We start from the raw sequence: 24281 nt of genomic DNA on the forward strand, positions 1-24281 counted from the left end.
TTTGCTCAGAGAATCCAAAAATGCAATAATATATAGGGTATTTCATTTAGAAAAACACAACTTTGATACTTTTAGGACTTTTGGGACACTCTGTACATTACAAAAATATTTTTAAAATGTGCACCCGATAGGCGTCTGTGGATTCATCAAATAATACTTTGCAAAAAACAAACGGGCTAGCCGCAAACGTCCGTGCCGTATAGCGTGAATAACCCTGTAAAAAATTATACCGGGTTATATTTATGGGCATAAAATGAAAGCACATTACGGCCGAAACTTTTACAAAAATGAGGAATTAATTTATACATAGGCCTCTTTTATTGCTTGAGAGATAATAGTCGTGCTTTTAAAAATCTTATTTAATGATGCATGTACAAGGTAAAGTTTCATAGTTGGTAATATTGTTTAAATTGTAATAAGCAAAAGCGGCTCATTCAGTTTGGGTTCCCGTACTGGATAGTAAGGCTTTGTGGGCCAATCCCAAAAATGTGATTCAAGCATTCACAAAAAAATTAAGGTTTAGAAAAAGGAAAAACGACATTATGGGGCGCTCTCTACATGTAACAGTATGACGAACTTGGACTTGCTGATGTTACAAAACCTGAAAATACGTTTCTTCTAAGGCAGTAAGGCCATGCACAAAAATAGCTATCAAATTTTAATTTTTAACTGTAAAAACAGTATATATGTATGCACAAAAATAAAATACATCCAAAAGCTCTCACCTAGCCCACTGTCCAAACTCCTTGCACTCCATAGAGCACTGGGAACCACATTTGGATGCTTTACTTGGGACACTCTCCTAACGTGTTGTTCCATGGGAGTTGGCTGGTAATGTGGCTGGTGGTACCCATAAATCGGCTGGTTGTGAATTATTTGCTGCTGCTGTTGCACCTGTTGTTGGTACTGTTTGCAATTGGGTTGGTGAAACTTTTTTCTTGTCAGCTTCGCAACAAAGTTCGGAATTCGAGCCTTCATTCCACAGTAGTACGGATCGTCTAAAAGATTGGTAACAAAATAGATTTCCAAAAATCTGATTTATCGCTAATCAATGGACTTACCCGGTTGCTTTTTAAGTTTTTTTACTTTATTTTTGTGTTTTTTTGAAGGAATTCTTCTAATTGAGCTCGCCGGTGGTTGCTGTTGATATTGCTGGTAATCCGGCTGAAATTCGTCATTTTTATATACTGGTTTTGAGATTAACATTATGAGCACCTTACCTGGGGAATATTGCAAGGCTCTAACTTCTTCCTTGGGGGCAACTCTGGAGGATTGTTCAATTCTCGTTTGCCGCTGTCTCTATGGGTTCCACTGCTATAACTTCCCTCGTTACTACTAGAATTACTGCTCCCGTTGACGTGATTATCCGTTGAAAGTTTTCCGTTTTTTGCGTTGGCACACACTGAATAATTCTCTTCTTCTAAAGGAAGAGTTACTGGTAAGCTTTGAGGACTATTTGCGGTTTCTGAAAGTATCTTCGTTATTAATCCATTTAAAATTTAATTACACGTATTTACCTAGAGGTATTTGCGACTTTAACATATCAATAGCTACCATATTAATAATTAGCATCCATATAGGAGACTTTAGAAGGTCTGAATCGTTTTTAACAAAACAGATGGCACTAAGACATTGATTCTCTAATCGCCTTCTATTCGGGTATGACCGTTTCAGCTCATTTGTTACATTTATCTAAATAAGGGTAAACATTAATTATCTAGCAATTAACCGTATATGATAATTTACTTGAAATTTATTCATGTCAAACAGAGTGAAAGCTTTGTTGGCTTCTAATGCTCCATGGGAAAGTTTCAGAACTTCGTTTGATATGGCACTTTCTTCATCCAGGGTGGTACGCCTGATGAAAACGTTGGCTCGAGACAGTCGCTTTATAAGAATATTGCCGTCTTCGTCCATTTTGATTTTTACGCCCTTTAAAGAAATATTGTTTAATTATGCAGTTTTAACTATCTAAATCGCAAAACATGGGCAATTTTTGCGCTTGAAAGACCATCTAAAGAACCTTGTGCGCGATTTTTTTTAAACAGTTCATCAAAAGCTGGTAAACCGGCTGAAATCATCTATCAGACTCGATAGAAAATACTTAGATATTTTTTATGCAATTGAACAAATGAAATACTTTTATGATAATCGTACACATCCGCATCTCCTTTTACAAAACATCAATAACTCCTTGCTATCAAAGATAGGTATCCATTGAGAATGTATGTATGTGAGAACGTGGGTCTGGTGTTTTTCCCGCAGATTATGCAATTGACGCCCAACTACAACCCACCTAAGAAAAACCATCACTTCTGACAAAATATCACCATGAGCAACTAACTGGTTTGCATCAGTTTCATTGACTCCCGAAATGTTGGAAAAACCACATAAATAACCCATTCAAAACACATTAAGGAAAACCTAGCAGGAAACATGCTCGTGAATGATACAAACCAAGCAAGAAAAGTGCGAAACTTCACACATTTCATGATATTGTTTCTACAATTAGGCAACCTTTGGTATTTTATGTGCTAATTGCTGTGCTAATGCCACGCATTTGTTGTTTGATCTAAAAAAATGCTACTATGGAAAATTAGATTAGATGCCATGTGTAAGCGAGAAATTCGAAAAGTCGAGTAAGTTCCATTTATTTAAAAAATAAAATCACCACTGTATTCCTTAGCGACCGCTTTAAAATAGAAATTCCCTGCTGATTTCTGTGGAACAGAAACAAACATTTACATGTTTCCAACCAAGTGAAAATTGTTAAATGATATAAGCAGGGCGCTAGAAATCTTGAGCATATTTGTCGTTTCGTTCACAAATAGTACAATTTTTAAGAAAATTACCAAGCACACATTTATCGCCAGTCTGTTAAAGTTTTTGGTAAAAATTTAGCGGCACGATCAAAACCATGTTCTTGTTTAGGCATTTATGTTTGAGGAACTAGTGAAAAAACTTTTTCAAACATATTAAGCATTAAATGCAAAACTCCAAAACACTTTTTGCATACCACAATTGTTGGAAACAATGATGCAATACCAAACACCACGAAACTTTCATTTGAATTAAATCAGCTTCATTAAACACTAAATCATAACTAATTGAAATCCTAAAAAATACGTAAAGATGAAGATTCACTTTCGTTCAGAAAGTATTAGTATTCGCAGCGGATCCTGGAATATGGAATGTTTATTGGTAGTTGACATTTTAGCAAAATACGTGGGAATAGCCATGATGTTAGAATGCCATAATGTTAGATGAAGAATGCGGTAGTCGCGCTTAAAACTGCATTTTTAATTGTAGGAGTGCTGTAGTTAGCCGAAGCAGTATCAAGTCGATAAATGTTTTTCAGTGATGTTTAATAAAATCCTGACTAAAAACATTAAATAGTCGGACGCGAAATTGTAATTGTAACTTAAATAACAATAAACTTACATGACCTATATGTCTCCTGCATTCTTCAGTTTTTTTGTCTCTTAAAGGATTCTCAAAGCCTGATAATCCAATTCTGGAAATACAACAAATAAGACTTAGTTAGCATTTTATATAGTTACCAATATTATATATTGAGCTTTGATCAAATCAGCTTTGAAAACATGAACATCTAAATCTAAAAACTGCAACAAAACTGCTTTATTTTCAAAGAAGTTCCCTAATTTTCACCATTTATTGGGCACTTCATCAATGCCATTTTTACTACTGAAACTTCGTTGTGCCATCTTTTGCCATAATGGTACCAAGCCCGTTTTCAGAAAAGACAATATTAAGTTTTGGAGACGCTACAGCCCATATAATTCAAACACTGAACAGTTTGTGTTTTTAAAATCAAATTACCTAAATCCGTCAAATCCGGAATCTGAACCATTAACAGTCAAAACTGGTGCTCTGGCATAAGCTTTCGCTACTCGTCGGTTTCGCTCCAAGACTACAACTTTAGCCCAAATTTCATCATCAATTTGATTCCATTTATTTAGCACCTCTTGAATGTGATCCTGCAATAAGATACTGTTGATGAAATAATTTCATAACCCTAGGTAACAATATATTGTTCTGATATTTAAATATCTAATATATTAGGAAGAGAATCTAGTTTAAACAGTTGATTTCGGATTTATCGGAATCGAATTCGGATTTATCGGGAAGTTGTTAAAACTGTTGTCTATTTTCCTGTAAACAATGATAAAGTCTATTTTCGAACCCTCCCCAACATTGATAAGATATTCCCGGATAGATCGATTGGCAGAAGGGGACCAATTGAATAACCGTCAAGATCACCGGATTGAACACCCTTAGACTTCTTTCTTTGGGGACAGCTTAAGTCCATTGCTTATAAAATACAACCTGTTGATGATATTGATGATCTTAAAAGGCGAATTGCAGCAGAATGCCCGTCAATTTCCTGTAAAGTCTTCCGAAAAGTTAGGGCGGAGTTTGGAAACAGACTTTATTATTGTGTAGGTTCAGCAAACTGGACAACATTTTGAACAATTTAATAAGATGATATAAGTTTGATTGTAAAAATTTTGTTTCCGCAAATAAAAAGTTATTTATATTGCTACCACGTGCAGGATTTCCTTTGTTACATTATCACTTTATTGTATTTATTTCCTAGTATTACCGTTGTATTCCACATACTATCAACTTTTTATTGATTTAAATAATTGTTTGAGATCTGCAGCCTGTGACATTTTACCTTTCAGGCTGAATAGCAAAATACAGCCATTAATTTGAATTAGAAAAAGGTACAGATGCGGGACTGTATAAATCCATTTTAATCGCCAATATTCGCAGAGAATAAGGCACCAAAAGAAAAAAAGTGTACTTTTAATAACAATTAATTATCTACTCTTCACTAGTCGGTAAGTTTTTGCTCACCGGAATCTAATCGCGTGATTTACCGATGTCTGAAGTAAACGTAGGTAAGTTATACCACAATTTATCACACAACAAGATTTGCGGTCGGACTGACCGCAAACATTCTGAATTTATACATAAGCTTAATCGGGTTGAACTTAAAGATTTGGCATAAAATGTCTAGTTTATATTAAATGTTAATATCTTAAACCCCAATTTGAATGTAAATAATACAAGGCAATAACAATTAATAAAAAATTCCATTGCCTAAGCGCTTAATGTTTTGCTGTTACACATTATTAATGCGACCTTGCGAATAATTTTGCAAGTCAAAAGAGGAACGGTGCTGGGTACGTGAAGTTGAGTAACTCTTTCGATATCGTTTTAACATTTACGATACCCGTATATAGGGTGAAACCATCCACAATATCGAAACCAATTCTTCTGAACGTCAAATTAAACAAAATCTGTAAGTTTATAAATAATAATTTACTTGGCTTTTCTACTGAAGATACATTTCGCCGAGAAAGTTTTATACTTTAAGGGTTTGATTATTTAAATTTACCAATTGTTTGACCGTAAATATGATTGCCTATATAAAAAGTTTAATTGGTATTTGCCAGATTTTTGCCTGGTCCAGGAACCGCCTAAGTGGAAGAGCGCCTTGAAAAGCAACATAATGTATCTTCCATCAGCATTTTGGAGCAGCTTCTTTATCACTTGCACTTTTAAAATCAGTTAATTAAGTCAAAATGAAAATTGTATTTCGAAAAGTTTGCTTTTTCAAGAATGAAAGCACTAATATCGAGATAAATTATTTAATCTCTTCAATTTGCAATTGCTGAAAAAACTTTAAATACAAATGCAAGTAATCGCGAAATTGTGTAAGGATATGGGCTGCTTTAAAAATCACCCTGTACATCACTTCCGTAAATTTGCATTTAATTTCGCTTAATGTCAAACGATTATCAAGAAACGCGTTGCAGGATTTTGCCCGATCGTTACGGTTGTTTCATCATAAAATATATTAAAATATTCAATTGCGACTATTCAAATAATGCCACATTTAAGTCTTTGCAATTGATGAAAATGTCACATTGAAATCACATAAAAATTCCTGCATTACGAAATAAAACCTCTTAGAAGCTTGTAGATTTCACTACTCATCTATGCGAAAGTTTCGCTTTATTCACACAGGGTAATTGGAACATGGCTTTTAAGAATTAATTACAATTTTTTCCAGTTTCACATACCTAGGCCGGCTTAGATTTATTGAATTGTTAAAATATAAATAAGGAAACACCGTTCTTTGTTTCTATATTCGGTATTTTCCTGCACTATTAATACGTCCATTTTTAATGGTTGGTAGACACCCGATAACCATTAACTGCTTTTTCTTGGACGAATACCCTCCAAATATTTACCTTAAACAGTTTTTCTTTTTGGTACCACACATCTTCGGAGTCTTCAGGTTGTGGGTTGGATAGTAGATTGATGTCATCTCGAGATTTCGATAAAATCTTCTTCCGCGACACCATAATTTGATAAGAGCTGAAAGTAAAAAATATTTGGATCAAAATATAGTGCGTATTTCGTTGAGTAATTTATGTTGATCTCTTTGGTAGCTAGTGYAGTTATACAATAAATGTGTCACACATTTTCCGGAGTAGGATAGTAACGTTCAAAAGTAATTTAAAAGGTTGATGTGAGTTGTGATTAAACATTTCTTACTCAATCACATCATCATAACTACAAATTTTCCTTATCCGAGGAACTGCAGAACACAAGGAAATATCGTTTCCCAAAAACTACGCCAATCGGAGTTATGCACTTTGAATTTGAACAGGTGTTGAACACCCTGAAAAGCATATTTGACATTTGCACGTTGGTCTCGAAAATATTAGCAAAAGAGAATGTTAACCAAATGGCAACGTTAAAAGATCATGACTTCATATTATTCAGATTATGTTCTTGAATGGTACATGGTGTCCCATTTCGGACACTTTTAATTCCGTAATTATTAGTGCTATCAAAAAGGTAGTATAGGTGTTTTGCACAATTTTCTGATCAAATTTAAAATGGTACATTACAAAATGCACTAAACGAGATGTAAATGGGAGACCGTCAAATTGAAACTGCTCATCATCTAGCCAGCATTAGCGATTTTAAGCAGTCTAATCATGGTCTTACAATGACTACAAAAGATTTACAATTACTCCACACAATATTTCACATACTGTATACATTGTACAATGTGAATATAAGCGTTGGCTAATTGATTCAATCTTGCTGCTGTGTGTGTGAATGGACTGCGCAATCTATGCTACTTTTTTTCCAGATTTCAGATTGTACTGTATTGATATCACATCTCAAAGAGTCATCATCAATTTTGTAATGTTAGCGGAAGAACGAAGATAAGTTCGAAATTTTAGAATACAAATTTTATTGCGGAAAATGCGAAGCATTTTTTGTTACAGTTAAATGAAGAACCACAAAACCGTGAAATTGCTGTGATGATTGCAACAAAATAATGTTTTCAGATTAATGGGAAATCGAGCCTTAGTAGCATCCACGCAGTTCCACCTTGAACAGATATTGCAAAAGGAATTACATTTAATTTTCAGCTAAGACAACTTCTTCCGGTAAATCTCATAGAGTATCTGCATCTCCAATTGAAGCAATTAGTACCAAACTTTTAAACAGTAAATATTTCGCAGACGGTAAATATTGGCGCAATGAATAAATTGCTAAAACTTAATTTGTGTGAAATAAAATGGTTTTTTTATTACGTTGCATGTCGTAAAGTATCCGAATTGGTAAATTATCATATGAATAAACAAAATCCTTTTAATTAACCAATTCACCTTCACAGTCACAATGCTGAGACCTTTCAATGTTTTCACAACACGTATCTACTTATTTCACTCTAATCTGAAATATATGTGTCCCCTTTTTAAGCAAATTGAAATTGAAATGTTCAAAATCTGCGTAAACCGGTTGGTGGGTTACATAAATTTGAATTAACTCTGTAATGATTATTAAAAACACGGCGTAAGAGTGAAAGTCGCCATAGTATTGGTGTTGAATATGTAGTAGTCATGTATATGGCGGATCATGTAACTAACAACATTGAAATTAGTTGAGATACACAGGAAGAGATAAAACAACTTGTCTGTTGCAAAGACCGGGGCCATCTAGGTCGAATTATTTGATATAATGCAATATGGCTTATCAATGTTAAATGGGGAGATAACTACATAATGGACACCAGACGAAAAGCAAAATAATATTCAAATTTAAGAAGTTTGACGACTGAATGGTTTAATGGTGTTGCAAGTTTAACCAGCAGACCTGAAGAACAGTTCATCTGGAAAAAATTGAATCTGTGCTTCTTGTTTTTTGGTTTGGGCAAGCGTCTTATCGCATGCGACTGTTATTGTCGACAATAAATAACAAAGGTGTGCGTTTTTAATTGTAACTTTGATTCAATAAATTGCATTAAATTTTACGCTTTATCAGAAAAAATTCAACGTTGAAGTCTCCACTTAGAATGAATGATAATTTATGATAGTTTTGGCCAAGTAAACTGGAGCCATTCCGCCAGGCCGGTTGTCCTTTGGATGCGTTCTAGTCTGAACTGCGTTCGTCAGAAATCATGCGAAAAGGAACGAATGATCCAAATTTTTTGCAACGTACTCCAGTATGTTCTGTAGACTTCGCGTTATCCCATAACTAATACACTGCTATTTTTATCTGTTTTTAAAGTAGATGCAGATGAAAATAATATTTGCATATAAATACTTTCTACATTATTTAGGTGTATATGCAGCAAAGCTTGTATTCTAATATGTTTTTACTTAAAAATAAATTTCATGCAAAGGGTTTAATAAAACAAGACGTAGATAGTATTAGGCCACTAGATGTGCGCACTTGGACTCGAAGCAGAAAAATTATTTGGATTTGCCTATTATTTGGTTCAAATAGCACATGGAATAATTTGCGTTTTAAAGACGTATTAGAAAGCTATAAAATTGATGCAATGATGTTCCACTAGAGGGTTTAGTGACCTATTTATCTAAAGTAACTAAATTATTAAGTATTTCGTCAACTGTAACAATACCAATTTAAGTGCAATATTATAAAACAGATTGAAATGTAAGTAAATCCGTGTGAAATCATCTTCTGGGTCTTACTCCATCTGCACGCTGATATAATTAACTGAGCAACCCATTAAGCTGTGCTAATACCGGTATTTAATTTTTATGGTAATAATATCTTCTTTCAGCAAAAGGAAAGGTTAATTTAGAGAAGTAAAATTTGAAAAAATTGGAATAATAATATATTTTACAACGAGAGATTTTATGTTTAAATTCGCAGCATATTTAAACTTATACATACAAATACATGACGATAAAAAGGTCAAAGGTGAACTTGAATTAAAAATGAAGAAAAAACGAAAAATTTTAAAAGTAGTCAAATTTTTATTTTGATATGCATTTTTATCACAATGCAGATTTAACTGATGCATGTAAGTTGTTCGTGTCTAGTCGGGCTGATAACATCGCCATCAAACAAAGATGGTTCTGTGGTCAAGTTGATCCAAATCCTAAACGCCAGATTATTTTATAATTTGTTCTTAAAATTCAACAACAACAACAACAACATTGATTGAGTTTATATAACTAAATATAAGTTGTCATTTTCAGTTCAAAAATTCTCAATTTTCCAAGCTTGTCTAATAAATTTATACAAGTTAGATTCGGTTTGCTTACGTGACGACTTTAATGAGCTTTCATGGAATGCATACGGAATTATAATATAATATTACATATTTAATACCTTTGGACGTTTCCTAATACCGCCGTCTAGCGCCTAATTGTAAATTATCATTCACTAATTCCCCAATCCATTCTAGTTCAATTTCTAATCTGCTGTTGTGTTTCCAAATATTGCCTAGAAAATATAGTAAACGAAAACATGCACTTAAAGACGCTGAATTTTGAAAAATGCATCTTCCAAGCAACGATTTTGGGAAAATTTTCAAGCACACAAAACAAAAACACGAGAAAATCTGCTGGCAGGTTGACATAGTTATGCATTTAATTTTACTGAAAAATTATTCAATCATCAACATCATTTGAACTCTTAAATTTTGTAAATACTTCTGTCAAAATGGCACTGTTACCTAATATTTAAAATCGTTTGTTTCCGTTTTTCATTAACCATCTGACAAGCTAAAAACACACTAATTATTCCTACATCTCCTTACCACCAACAGCATACTCAAATCGGGAACTAATTAATGCAAGAAGCATTATATTCATACAATGTTCGTTTTCTGTTAGTAGTTTGTGTTGCTAATATGCGAAGATATTACCAATTAATTGCTTCATCTAAAAACCGTGACTTGGATAGTTAAAATTTTGCTACTAAAACATCATTAAAAGAATAATAAGACAAATAACTCCTTTGTATTTCCATCTTGACCTTTTCACCTAATTGGTTCAACACAAACATACTAATTATTTTGTAATGCATATATCATAGGGTCGATAATAGTAATTAAGTAACTTTAAAGTGAGATTTAAGTGATCTTTAAAGATATTTTGAAATGTAGTGACCCCACTTAATGCGAATAATGACATTCTAAATAATCAAGTGTAATTACTATATATTTATTACAATAATGGAATATACATTTATTAATAAAATTATTGAACATAAATGTAACCAGTGTCAGCATTTTATTACGTTTCAAACTGAAACAAAGGTTTTTTGGAGAAACGCATTAATTTTGAGTTTAGGAACAGCATTTAAGTAGGTTTGGCGATCAAATCAGTGAACAATTACTTTTCTAATTAATATTAGATTTAGATAATAAAAATAAATTTAGATTAATTTATAGCAAAAAATTATGGCCATATTTTGAGATGAAATTAATGATAATTCATGGAAGATACTTAAAATGTCAGTTAAATATTGTTAGTAGACCATATTTCACCACGAGACATGTCTAAGGCCGGCAGAACATTCTAAATGTGTAGATTAGAAGAAGATCGTTATGAATAGAGGCTTCTTCATTTGCAAGACCTAATTATCAGGTTTTTCTAAGTGTTTATAAAAGTTGACCAGGCTTTTATAGGTTCTACTAGTGGCTACTGGTTCCAATGTTCAACAGAATATAACTTTKTGGAACATTCTAAATGTGTAGATTAGAAGAAGATCGTTATGAATAAAGRCTTCTTCATTTGCAAGACCTAATTATCAGGTTTTTCTAAGTGTTTATAAAAGTTGACCAGGCTTTTATAGGTTCTACTAGTGGCTACTGGTTCCAATGTTCAACAGAATTCAAATCGACTTTTTCGCGTACCAACAGTGCTCTATTGCCCATTGATGTTTTAGTGTATGAATGAAAATACAAAAATTCTTGCATAAAATCAGTAACATACATGCTCAACTACTAAGGCATAACATAAAAGATTTAAAATGGGTCGACGCAAAAAAGTAATTCTTAATAGTCCAAATAAGGTTCTGTTTAATGTGTCCGAAACATTGTCTGAGAATCACCAATGGTTATTGATGAGTGAAACTAACGCTCCTTTTGATAACACGATATGTCTTAGGAGAACGTAAAAAAATTCAAGACATGTTCCTTTCACTGATTTAAATTTGCCTTGTCGGTATAATGGATTGGTCAGACGACAATTATTTGAAAATCAAAACTGGTAGCCATAGCATATTTGGATTGCATGTAGAAAAGTGAAATTTTTAAGCTAAACGACCAACCAACAGTTCCTACCTCAACATGCAATATGTATGTGCACGTGATACGCACCAGAATGCCTTTATAGTATCGTCAAATAAACAACGCGCTTCTAACACACATTAAGATACCGTTTTTTTCTTCAGTATAAAAGTTTATTTTTACGAGCTTTATAGTTTTAGTTAATCCAATCCAATCATTCAGTTGTTGTCGAAGACTGATCCAGTTCGTCAAAACAACTTTTACTTTTACTTTCGGTTGTCAATAATCAATCACCTGGCCAATAGCTTACCTTTCTATCCAATTGTAAATCCAAAATGATGCACTTTTTACACTTTTCACTACTTTTATGATTAAAACTCCGAATAAAATTTGAACATGAAAATGAAAAAGCAACTGAATAGCAAGAGTGCGCGACTAACGCCAGCGTAATCCGGTGTTTTAATTGCCATTCACTTCTTCGACGGCGAGACTTTCACAGCAAATGCCACCCAACCTAAAGTAAGGTCACTGTAACAAGAAATCATAGCTAGAATATGGCGATAAAAAATTAGCCCACTACTGCCAGCTGATTTATTGGCCGATGGTGGTATCATAAGCGATATAACATAAAAAAATTTGGTAATTTAATACTGCCCAAAATAATTCGCGGATATAAAACATGGTATTTGGACAATTAAATTAATAGTAAGACTCACTAACCTTTACTGTCACCACTTTTTTTAAATTGACTTTAAGATCCACACGTTTTGGCTATTGCTTCTAAGTTCACACTTCCATTAATAATGACCGCTCCTAATCATTTCATCGGAAAAAGTTAACCTTTCCGCATCATTACGAGTTACAAGAATCCCCAAATAAAAATGATTCAGCTCCTATATCCTCCGGATGAATTTCCAGTCTTTGTTAATTGGTTTCTTCCCATTTAGACGGCGATCATTTAAGAATAGAGAGTATTGGCCATTGTACGTTAATTAGTCAATCAACCTTAAATGCTTGCCAGTATTTTTTGATATATTTCCTTTTAGCTTGATCATTTTTCCAACATTAGTTGGAATGGACGATTAATGTTTAGTTGCTTATCACAAGAGGAGAGGAAGGTAAAATAGGGATGCAAAATTATGAAAATGGAAGAAAAAGGGAAGCAAAATTATCAAGAACGCTAATTTTCACATCATTCAAGAGAGAACTAAGTGGCCGCTTTAGAAAGTGAACCAACGATAAAGAAATGTTGGCAGTTTTCTCGAAAAAGTCTTGATTTTAAAAAGTTTGCGTGTTTTTTTATTGCAAAATCGACTCAAACATGACGCTGCTTTTTTTCGAAGTATCTCAAGCCCCATTTATTATTATATAAATTAGAAAAATTATCTCAGCCCAAGGGGGTGTCATGGAGGACAATAGTTAGGTTTAGTTATGGAAAATAGTCAACAACTCTTCTAACGATTCTACACTTGCCAGAATTAGTTCTTGTACTTCTTCTTAGTATTATTGACTTAGTTTGTCGTAAACTTTTTCGGCGAAAATGTATTTTAGCATTTATTTAAATTATTAGATACTATTAGATATTATAATACATTGGTAGAATTATTAAACAGTATGAGACAAAATCGTATCGATTAAGCACTTAACAACCAGGGAATGATGCGCCAAAAACTGAACAACGAACTAAATAATTGAATTTTTAATATTTCATTTTTAAACTAATATCCGATTTCAAAATTATAACTTTTTAATTCTTTATTTTTAAAAACTTATCCGTGTGGAAAACCACGACTTCCTGTTATTCCATAATAGATCAACGAATAAGTACGAAAAAAAATATTCGCGGAACCATAGCTACTATTTAAAGATTCTTTGGATACAGCCACAAAGTAGATGTAATTTATCAGCACTATTCAAATTGAAATTACTGTTCGGTTGTTACTTAAGGTAAACACAATCAGCGTAAATTACTATAAATAATCAAAATAACCCCCATTGCTGCACATGGAAAATTTTTACAGTTGCTTGATCTGTACAATTGCAAGTCAAATTTTATTTTCTTAAAATAATCAAGTTTTATTATAAGTTAAGTTATTTGTGACTCTATCATAATTTATGGCAATTGGATTAGAAAGATTGACACTAACACTGATATCGAATTTGTCCATTAGAAGACAAAAACATTCTGTGCATGTTGACCAAAAATCCTCAAATACGAATTTATTATATTAAGTTGCGTTGCCTTTAAAACTCTTACACTCAACATATCTCTATTGTGGTTACGGTTGTGGTAAATTCCCAAAGAAGTTTCCGAACTGATAAATCAGGCCAGTTATAACCAGCAGGTGAAGAATTCTATTTTGTCACTAAACTGATGACGCTTTTGGTAAAATGGACCTTCACTGCATCACCAGCTGAAGGTTACTAAAACAGTTCAAGTATCTTTTACATCCTATTTCTGTCTGATCTTGCCAATAACCGGAGAATGTATGAAGTGTGATAATTATTTATTTCTTCACTGATTCCTTTGTCATGTATCTTTATATGCACATACATAGAATAATTATTATGAAAGAAATGTTTTCTTACTTAACATCTAGAAAAAATGGGCCACTATAATCGAACTTGGTTCTGAAAAAACTACCACAAAAGTTTCAAATTACCTGCAAGTAAGATATATTTTAGATAATTATTTTAGAAACTATTGCGTGAAAACATTTTGTTTGTGTGGACGAAGTGGCCAAGTCCATAGTTTTTCTCCTTTCAATCTTTCAAAGAGCTTCAATCAATCAATCTTAAATGAAAATAATATGTTTTTATTTAGTTTTTAAAATGCAGGCAATTTAAACATTAAATAAAAACATACATGTTCAAATACCAAAGTTTGGGCATTCGGGGGGGAGACTATAAATTTGGCTTCTCTGCACATAATTATTGGATAAAGTATATTTAAAAATTCCGGTGTACAAAATTGCAAAAAATTGAACGCAATCCTCTCTGAAATATTTGGCTGTTGCGGAATTTTTGACTAACACTGTAGAATGCAGATAATTAATTTGAAACGTTTTTAAGAAATATCTGATTAGAGAACAATTTCGATCAGAAATTAATATCAAATAACCCAGATCAAAATCCGGGATTTGCCACTGCCTGTACATGGAAGAATGTTTTCAGTTTCTTCAGCATATGTAAAAAAAAATTGAAACGTTTCCCCGTAAAGAACTCTTTGGAGTGGAAAACAACTTCCAAAAACCATTTGCTGCAACGTAGACGTAGACAAAACGTAGACATTGTGTTTGGAGAATTTTTTTCTTTGGAAAATAGGCTATAGTTATAGACCAAAATCCTACATTTATCAGCAATATTTTAAAGAAATGTTCTTTTATTAAATGAGAGACACTTTATACTTTGCTTTTGCTCAACCATGAACAGTTCAAATAGAATGCTGTGTTAAAGCTCAGAATATATTTCCATTAATCCTATTGAACTTACTTTGGAATTTTGACAACGAAAATTGAAACTCAACCTGAGATACAAACTGAAAAATAACTTCAAAATCAAATATGTGACTTGGAATTCTTCGCAGAAATGAAAAATATTCACCATAATAATGAAATAAAGCAGGTAAGCAGCATTCCCACGATTTAAGCATATCATCCATAATATGTCATCATTTCTAATATATGCTCGTGAACTTTAGAAAAAGTCATTGGAGAGTGTTAGGTAGGTATTGGACAATACAGGTATGAATCAGAAGCAAATGTTGAATAAAGGCAACCTTCAGATTGTGACGTCATGTTAGGCAATGTCGTCTAATTAGAGTGGGCGTCCGCATGTTATGAAACACACCTTTTGCTCGTACGTTTTACAACATTAAAATGATTTCCGTTATTAATTGTTGATATTGTTTAGCTAATCAATAACAGCCTATTTCTAAATAGCTGAAGTCATTTAGCTTCAGGATTTATGGGACCTCGTAATAATGTAACATGGGTGGAAGTATATTAGTCTAAAAAATATTTTGGCAATATTTATTTATATATTCATATACTTATATATAGACCTACATAATAATGTATCTCCTAGGTAAGAGCCAAATAATCATCACTCGGCTCCGACGCAGCAGGCACCTACCAGCAACTAACTGCAAGTACCTACGTGAGAAAAAAATAATAAAGAATTATAGCCTTTCCAAATAATGCATTTGATTGAATATTAATTCAGATAGGATATATTAATATGTATATATATGATACGCTGGGCGGTCAGGAAAAGATCAGTCAAATTATGTATAAGCCACCACTAGAAAGCGTGTAGATAATAATTATTGTACCTTCAATGTTGGCTATAAACCAGAACCAACAACGTTAAAAATGTTATACAAAATCTTCCTTGAGACGTATTTTATTTTCATATGTACTGTAAAGATTTACTGTAATGATTTACTGTAATAAAGAATCATTGTGAAGATTCTTGCCCTTATTTCACTCCAAGTGAGCAACTTTATCATACAGGGTGATTCAATATTTGCCTCATTTCTCTGGAGGTGTTGTCTGGGGTACTAGGTCAAAAAATATTCAAAATTAAAAAAATATTCAAATAAATTCAAAAAATATATAAGTTTAACACCGAGACATTTKCAAAAAATATGTTTGGCATGCAGAAACGGTGTTTTCCTCATTAATTACCAAAATTACCAATATTGACARGTTGGACTAAATACCAAAAAATAACCAAGATTTTTTAGAAATAAAGATGTTTACTACTACTACCAAAAAATAAAATGTATCATTTTCCTACTCACTTGAGAAAAGTTCAGTGGTTAAAAATTTTGCTTCTGAATTTTTTTCCCAAGCAATTCTATAATATAAAACTGACAACTGTTTACMGCATGCTKCGTGTTTTCTGCAAGTAAGCCCTCTTTACAGGAATGACACCAATGTGGAATCACSGCTTACATTCTAAGATTTTCACTATATCATAWGTGATAACAATGTCTTAGACAATAAACGAATCCAGCAAATAAATTGGGAACGTTGCGCTCCCAAATAGCCAAATTGGAGTCACAAGTAGCAAAGTATTWCTAATTTACTATGTAAATACGTGTTARGATCGYCTACAATGGATAATGTGATAAAGCCACAATCAACCCATTAATATTTTTTATCATATAAGTAAGTATGRAGAATTATTCAATAAACAGCCATCTATGGGAATACATTCTGAACTTGTAGCTATCGCCGTCAAGTATTGATTGCCATATTGGAGTAWAAGCTACTAACAAAAAATCMATTCTAGAAAMGTTTACTCTTATTTTCACATAGGATAAGAGATGGAAACATAGGATTAGCATCAAATAAATAAAGTGATAGTRTTTTTGTGGATCCTGTAGTAGATCATTAGTAAGTCGAATTTTCAATAACCAAAAAACTAAATAGTACATAAAACAATTAAATAATATATGATTCTTTCAGTTTTAATTCCAAAAAAACATACAGGTATAAAATCGGATTCCTTGCAAAGGATTACCGGTTCTTATTACGGGAGTTCTCAATAAATAAAAAAAAACTTATATTTTCAGTTTAATTTTCAGCTACTTTGCCTGTTTCACAATATTTAAAGTTGTAAGTGCTGTGGTACGAGCTAAAAATCACAATTAAAGGGCATTATGAGATGTTTAAAATATTATTGTTAGTGCTGGCGAAACGTCAGGAAAAAAATCTTTTTCATGGCGGAGTTTAGCTCGAAAAATTTGCAAGTTTCATTACGGACGCTGCATCAACAAATATCTGCTCAAATGATAAGAAACATTGAAAATTTTAATCGTCCCTTGGAAACTATCACGAAGTTAACGGGGCAGAGTTCGAAAATTTAATTAGATATGGTTTGTAGTTTTCATTCCCAGTTTTTTTTCGTTCACCGTTTATTTATATTTTAAGAGGTGTAAGGAGCGAAGAACTAGACTTAGTAAAGAGCATAGTTACCCAAAAAATTATTCCAAAATGCTAATTAATTTCTAAATGATAATTAGCTTTTTAAACCTTTTCGCATGCAAAGCGTATATTTTATTTAAACCATTCGATTTTATTATCAGTTTTTTTTCCTGTCAGTAGTCTCTTATGACCCACATTTTGTTTTGAGAATTATTTTTTCAAATAAACTAAATCATTATTTATCATCGCTATTTCTACCATCATCATCATTGCGAATTTTTAATGAAAAATTTAAAAAGAACATGTTACTTTTGGAACTGAATTTCGGAACCGAATACCAAAGTCGAACTTGAACGTTGTAAACTGTTTCATAAAAAAACCGTTTTGTACACCTCTATACTACACAACAAAATAATAATTACCCCGTGATTAGGTAGGAAATTAGATGAACATTTTGAAGCCGGAAAGTAACAAATAGTTCTGAGGAAAATCGAACCGATTGCATTGGTGATGATTATTACAACTATTAAACAACAAATAATTAAAACATGACAAACTAGCAAATAAAAAAGCTCAAGAGAAATGAAAAATGTCGTAAATGCGTATTTTAGTTTATTAGTATTATAGAAGTTTATAGATTGTAGGGTGAACTCCAGAATTTTAAAATCGACAATTGTAATTTAAACAATTCTTTTAAAGTCTTCCAATTCTTTGTACTGCAACTAATACTCATCTGAGAAATTAGACATATTCTGGAAGAATGGGTTTATTGCGATTAATGCTACAATTGTTTTGCATTTCCCAAAGAGCTCGAAATGAACAGATAATCGCTCTATCATTGTGCGATAGAACAAAAACTTCAAGGGACATTTGAAACTCTGTTTTGTGTAGACAATTTACCTAAAATGATATTCCAACCTGTAATACGATTTTTGAAATGAAAAATCGCTGTGAACTAATTTGGTTTAAACGGAATATGAAACGAGAGCCCCGGGGTCCGCCCCATTTCACATGCAAATCAGTGTTAGCCCAGGTTGTAAAATTCGCGTAAATATTCACACGTTCCCGGCATCCAGTTTTATGAATATGGATTAGGTAGGGTTAGGGATGTTTAGCGTTTCCATTTTGATTGATTTCTAAAAGATCAGCATTATTGGTTTAGCTGGAATTCACAGGATAATGAAAATACCGCACGTTGATTGTGTTATGTAAAATGCAAAACCTTAACGCTTACAGGATAAAACTACAATAAAATCAAAACCATAAAATCACAGTCCAAAAATTTCAAGCAGTTGTAGAAGGTATGTTCAACTAAAAGTTTTTTGCAAGAGGAGTGACCCCACATTAGAGAACCATATGCAATTATTAAGAGAATTCATCCAAAAAAGCGGATTGTAAAATGTTAAAAAACACGCTGGCGGTCAGATTCAGAAACTATTTGTAGCTCAGGTTAGAACAATTAAAGCCAATTAAAGCCAATTATCTTCGTGTCTAGAAATAAGATAATATTTTAGATTCCTCTCCCTCACATTCGAGGTTCAAAAACTTTATTGTCATTACTCTACTTACAAATTTTCTTTTTGGTGTTTGTTGAGCATTTTTTCTACAGCAGTTGAGCAATGATCGAAACTAACCAAAACTAACCCAAATAGCTACAAGACGTGTCTAACAAGAAATCAAATGTAAATAAAATATCCAATTGCAAACACGCGAAAATTTTCGAGCTGCATCGTCGTGACGTCGCTGCACTAGGGCATGGACCAAAAACAATATATGTAAAAATAAAATTTTAAAACCTTTATACTTAACGGGTATCTTGTAAACTTTATGATTATGGTTTGTTAATCAGTTACCCCATATATTTCTTCTATGCGAAAAAATGGACACTACCTCGAATGAAAATCTAGGCATTCTTTCGATACTATTTTAATTAAACAGAAAACAAAGGCAGTAAAGAAACAACAGTTTGTGTTAAAGCATGCTTATAATGATATTTAAAACTGATATAGAAACTCAGATGAAAACTGTCTCCCTTTATTAGATATTCAACGTGATTTTAAATTATTTCCCTGTTTCCTTACTCTTTCGTAATAAATTTAGAACGTCGACTATGACAGGAAATTATTATTTAAGAAAAAGCGAAACGACTTCCCTCACAAGCGTCGTCTTACGGCAAATTTATTTATTAACCCATATTTCACCATTTTATTTCATCATTTTTCGGGGATGTTTTCACCGGCATTGCATAAATTACCTTCTGCAGAAATGATGAATTGGCTAATAAGGGGTGAGTCCTGCGATGGCAGCTTTTTGAATTATGGATGCAAGAGTTTTTAGGGAAATTATTAATCAAGTCCACACCAATTTGGCAACAATATTTGAGGTTTTATTTTCTGGGAAGTTTTTCAATGTAGTATTTTCGAAAGAGTAGTATTTTCGAATACATCTTATTATTTAACAGTAATAATAGCATCACAGGGTTTTCTAAAAGAAAAATTATCCGCGTTATTAAAATGTTTGATTTTGTGATCTACATTTGGTATTTTAAACCGCGTCTATGTTTAACATTTGTAAATGACGAAAATAAAAAACTAGCCAGAAAGACCGATTGGTTCGATAGCCTTTTTCTGTAGGACATAAAGATTATTTATATATTATATATATACTTATATAAAATACACTGTTACTGTGTAGATTATAACACAAAAGACCTGGCGACCATAAAGTTCGCTTTCCTTATTAGCAGTTCAATAAAATAGTTTTAAATGCTACTACACATAAAAACTTACATAAATAGACCCAGTACAGAATTTTGTATATTAAAACTCCTTCAATTTTAATAAAAAGATGTATTTTGCTTTAATGAATTAGATGTAACGAATAATGAGAAAGTTCGATTTATCTACAATTAGAACTTTTACTTTCTTTTTATTACGAGGGAACAATTTTGGCAGTTCAAAGCTAATTTTGGCATTCAAAAACTATAAAACGTGATTATTGATGATTCAAATAATAGATAATCCGAATGTTATCAGATTGAAGCATTTGAAGCATCTTGGCAATACCCTGAGAACATGGGATCTTAGGTCAACTTTAGGGGTCAGCAACAAGATTAATGCGTAGAAAATTGAGGATGGCGCGCCGGTTGGCAGAAAACCGGTAAGAATTATTTGGGCGGCTTTGTACTTCTACATCAAGCTCATCTGAAGATTTTCGCTAAAGAACCGCTTCGGACATGAAAATTCGGGTTTCAGTATTCAATGTAAATAACATCAGCTTACTGATAGTGTGGATTTGGCTCCGATTGAACCATTGATCCCTACACAAGAATTTTTTACACTTTGGAAATATTTGGGTGGCTTTGTATTTTTATTATTTATTTGCGTTTTTAGAGCTCACCAGCAATAGTAACTCTGATACTTACGTGTTCAACATTATCTTAAATTTGGTAGCGGTTTAAAGCCAAAACCTAAATAAGCATCATTTATCAATTATAAATTTTACAAATTTATCATCACAATCAAAAACTACATCTGTAGTAATGTCATCTAACATTCTTTTGAATGTTGAGTATCTGCATAAAAAGCTAAAAGAATGGAGGAAATGAGTATAAGCTTGTATTAAATGAACAAGAGAGTAGGGATACGCTGTAATTTCGTAGTGGCATAAAAAACACTGCATCCGCTCGAATGTTATCAGAAATCCATGCAAAAATCAAAGGTAATGAAATATTCTTGTATGCCATTCTGAAATCCTCTGGAACACGCATAAGAAATTTGATCAAAATCGGTCCAGTCGTTTAGGAGGAAATATATGCAGAAAGATAGGTATTGGATCTGACTTTCTCAAAACACGTGTTATCTCGATATGTCTCCCTATATCTACAATTGTATAAATTATTATCAATGTGTTTGTTTTTATTAACAAAACCGTTCTAGAAAAATGTCTGTTCATCCCCCAAACAAATGTTGGAAGTAACATTTTCATAGTCTTCGGTTTCTTATACAATTTGTCGTCTAATTGAAAAGAGCTGATAAATTAAAATATGTTTTATTGGGTTGAAACTGACATCCTTTCTGCAACACCAGATTTCATTGCGTTATAATAAGATATATATTGATATTGAAAACTAACATATAATTTATCAATCTAATAAATAAAACGATTAATAAATATTACCACAATGCAAGATCATCATGAATGGTGGTCAAGTGACCTAAGAAGGTACATGTGGGCACGCCTCCTCTTAGGATTAAGTGCGATAGACATCCATTCCTTAGACAGGCTTTGAAGTTGCGAGGTTATTATTTTCATTCTTAGTTCTAGATTTTCCTGATCGAGAGCTTTTCGTTGCACGTGTTTCAAGATTGGATCCTCTTGGATTATATCGAGAAACATAGGGCAAGCTCTTGATGCAGCTAATACTGATGGTCCATCTAATGTGCGAAAGATTTTGCACCACATTTCTACTGGCAGAAGTTGAGCCATTTTGTTGTCAATCGCAGATCAGTTTTCTAAGAAAAGGAAATATAAATTTAGAATAACTCTTGCGTTGAGTAATCTGACATGCTTTTTTCGTGTATAAGACTTAGTTCTAATACTTACAAAAAATTAACTAGTTCTCACAATTGCACGTAAAATGTTGCTTTTGGTCACACGCGTGATGCACGAGGGTGTAGTTCTTATGCGTTTGCAGCAGGTACGTACGGTCACAAGTGTATGAGCCTAAGGGAGGACAGAGCAGTGTCTTCTACTCAATAGCTTTTATACTTATTCTTATCTGGAAACTATTTGATGAGCACTACAATTACCTAATCGTAAAATGATGAGTTTAGGGTAGGGCTGGCGCCAAGTAAGTGGTGCCACGTTGAGACATTAGCAGCATATATCAAGAACATACTATTTTTACCCTTGGCTTAGTTACAAAGCGGAGACGGCTTTTCGGAGCTAATATTGAATCTGGCATCGTGGCGTACGATTTTAACAGAATATCTATCTACCTGACCTGATGCATTTCGGGGTAGTAAGGACTCGGAAGTGAAAAACGGTATGGTTTTGAGACTTTCTCCTTAAGAATGTTGGACTGGGTGGCGTACTCGGTTTCCAGCAATCGAACCTTGAGTAAAATAGAGGATAATCTCACCCAGTTTCCGTTTTAGTGGGTAAACGGGTCTTTGGAAAAGCCTTGAGAACAACTTTTTGCCATTCTTCAGAATCAGTGTTTTCAATATTTTTGTGCCAACGTTCTGTTAATTTTCAGATTTTCAGGCAAAATACCATTAAAATATTACAAGACAATTAATATTTGCGACTAACGCATCACAACTAGCATACTGACTACTGACTACAGTTAAACGACGTGACCTTATATTTGAAATGTAGGTCTGTGAGAGCCGTTCATAAGACGTAAATCTTTTCGTAAATTCAAACTTTAAAAGCTGGATCTCTCTCGGCAAAGAAAAAATCTAATGCACTAGAAGTGTTAGTAGAAATAGTACATATGTACGCATCAAAAATATTGAAATTAAATGGTATGCTCATTGTATTCCCACAACGTTTGCTCTACGTCATCGCGATTGGCAGAATTTCATTTTTAATGGCATCTCATCGTGTTCTATTACTTGAAGTCTGGCAAGTGAAAGAAATTATCATTTTTTAGCAAAACGCAGGAGTATTCGAATAATATATTTACTGTCTAGACTAGTGGTGCGATATTCGCTTACTTTTAAATACTCGTAACGACACTAGTTATTTTCGGATCCAATACTCGTTACTTCAGATCCGATATTCCAATACTCGTTCTAGTCGTTAATCTTACGAAAGTCTTGTAATTATATAATACGAGCACTAGCGTAGCGACTATTTGGCGTTGCCCACGTTGGCTTGTAGTTACGTGTGCAATTTTTTCGAAAACAGTCAGTAGCACACGCTTTTGGAATAAAAAATGAAATAACGTTCGATGTATCTGGTAGTTCATAAGATCTGCTAGCTAACGCATTTTACATTGAGACTACTGGGTTAATGAATAAATTTAATTGAAAATTTGTTGAAAGATAATTTTAGGAAAAACTACATAAGTTAGAGACTATTTTGAGGTATCAATGTATTTCTCAGGTCATTACGAAGATTTTAGTTTAACGCAGAATTTTTTATTCCAAGCCGTTGGAAGGTTGAGTCGTTTTGAAGCAATTTTTAGCTGTTTCCCATAGACTTACTTGTTTATTGTATTGTAAATTCTTCTAGATGTAAATTGTAACTTAAGAGTTAGGAAGTTGAAATTTTGTCAGGATTGTAGTGTGTATAAATGTCAGCCTTGTAGCTGAGTGCGATCATGGTTAAATTTTGAGTTTTTATGGACATAAACAGACATACATTCATTTATATATACAGGGTTGCTCATTAGTGCGTCAAAGTGCGATATCTCAGTAAATATGAACTTTACAAGAAAATACGTCCTACGAAAGTTTTTCATGTTTAAAAGGTCCACATTTTAAAATTACTTTCCAATATACGGGGTGTATCATAAACGTGTGGTAGTTACCAACTTTGGTTTTTTAAATGGAACCGCCCCTTTTTTATTCATTTTCAGATTTTTCGTCAAAATTTAAGTTAAGTTTGTGTCAAACGTTTTACCTGAAAAATTTACGGTTTCCGAGTTATTCGTAAAAATGTGAAAGTTTTGACAGCTACTGGGTTCCACAGAAATCGATGCTGTACACTACCCGCTGCGAATTTTGGAAAAC

At 32.9% G+C, this 24281-nt stretch overlaps 2 protein-coding genes and 2 long non-coding RNA genes across 7 annotated transcripts in view; 1 reads left to right on the top strand and 3 right to left on the bottom strand.

Moving 5' to 3' along the window:
- Positions 1-12518, bottom strand: part of LOC109534662 — a 30527-nt gene extending 18009 nt beyond the window's left edge. The window contains exons 1-11 of one of the 3 annotated variants that reach the window (XM_019900406.2): positions 12326-12518; positions 11916-12133; positions 9700-9813; positions 6285-6411; positions 3841-3998; positions 3442-3514; positions 1747-1932; positions 1518-1692; positions 1221-1465; positions 1062-1164; positions 726-998 (exon numbers count right to left, since the gene is read on the bottom strand). In XM_019900406.2, the coding sequence (XP_019755965.1) occupies positions 726-998; positions 1062-1164; positions 1221-1465; positions 1518-1692; positions 1747-1932; positions 3442-3514; positions 3841-3998; positions 6285-6398 (1327 nt within the window). In that variant the 5' untranslated portion in view covers positions 6399-6411; positions 9700-9813; positions 11916-12133; positions 12326-12518. Of the gene's footprint in view, positions 1-725; positions 999-1061; positions 1165-1220; positions 1466-1517; positions 1693-1746; positions 1933-3441; positions 3515-3840; positions 3999-6284; positions 6412-6591; positions 6898-9699; positions 9814-11915; positions 12134-12325 lie in introns of those variants that run through there. The other 2 variants (XM_019900405.2, XM_048668508.1) reach the window with 2 other exon arrangements.
- The window catches only part of LOC109534663 (zinc transporter ZIP1), a gene marked incomplete at its 5' end in the record, with an annotated part of 63946 nt that overhangs the window by 2202 nt on the left and 37463 nt on the right, over positions 1-24281 (top strand).
- LOC125505194 lies at positions 15632-16626 on the bottom strand. 2 transcript variants are annotated; one of them, XR_007281990.1, is made up of 3 exons: positions 16410-16626; positions 15939-16166; positions 15632-15759 (listed from the first exon to the last, which is right to left on the bottom strand). It is a non-coding gene; the product is annotated as an uncharacterized LOC125505194 (long non-coding RNA). The 2 variants fall into 2 exon arrangements; XR_007281989.1 differs by having other exon boundaries at positions 15632-16166.
- LOC109534639 lies at positions 21573-22452 on the bottom strand. Its single transcript, XR_002171654.2, has 2 exons — positions 22144-22452; positions 21573-22052 (listed from the first exon to the last, which is right to left on the bottom strand). It is a non-coding gene; the product is annotated as an uncharacterized LOC109534639 (long non-coding RNA).

This window comes from Dendroctonus ponderosae, unplaced genomic scaffold, assembly GCF_020466585.1.
Source record: "Dendroctonus ponderosae isolate FM_Combo_2020 unplaced genomic scaffold, Dpon_F_20191213v2 Dpon_F_20191213_7, whole genome shotgun sequence".
In the NCBI taxonomy this organism is placed as follows: Eukaryota; Metazoa; Arthropoda; class Insecta; order Coleoptera; family Curculionidae; genus Dendroctonus; species Dendroctonus ponderosae.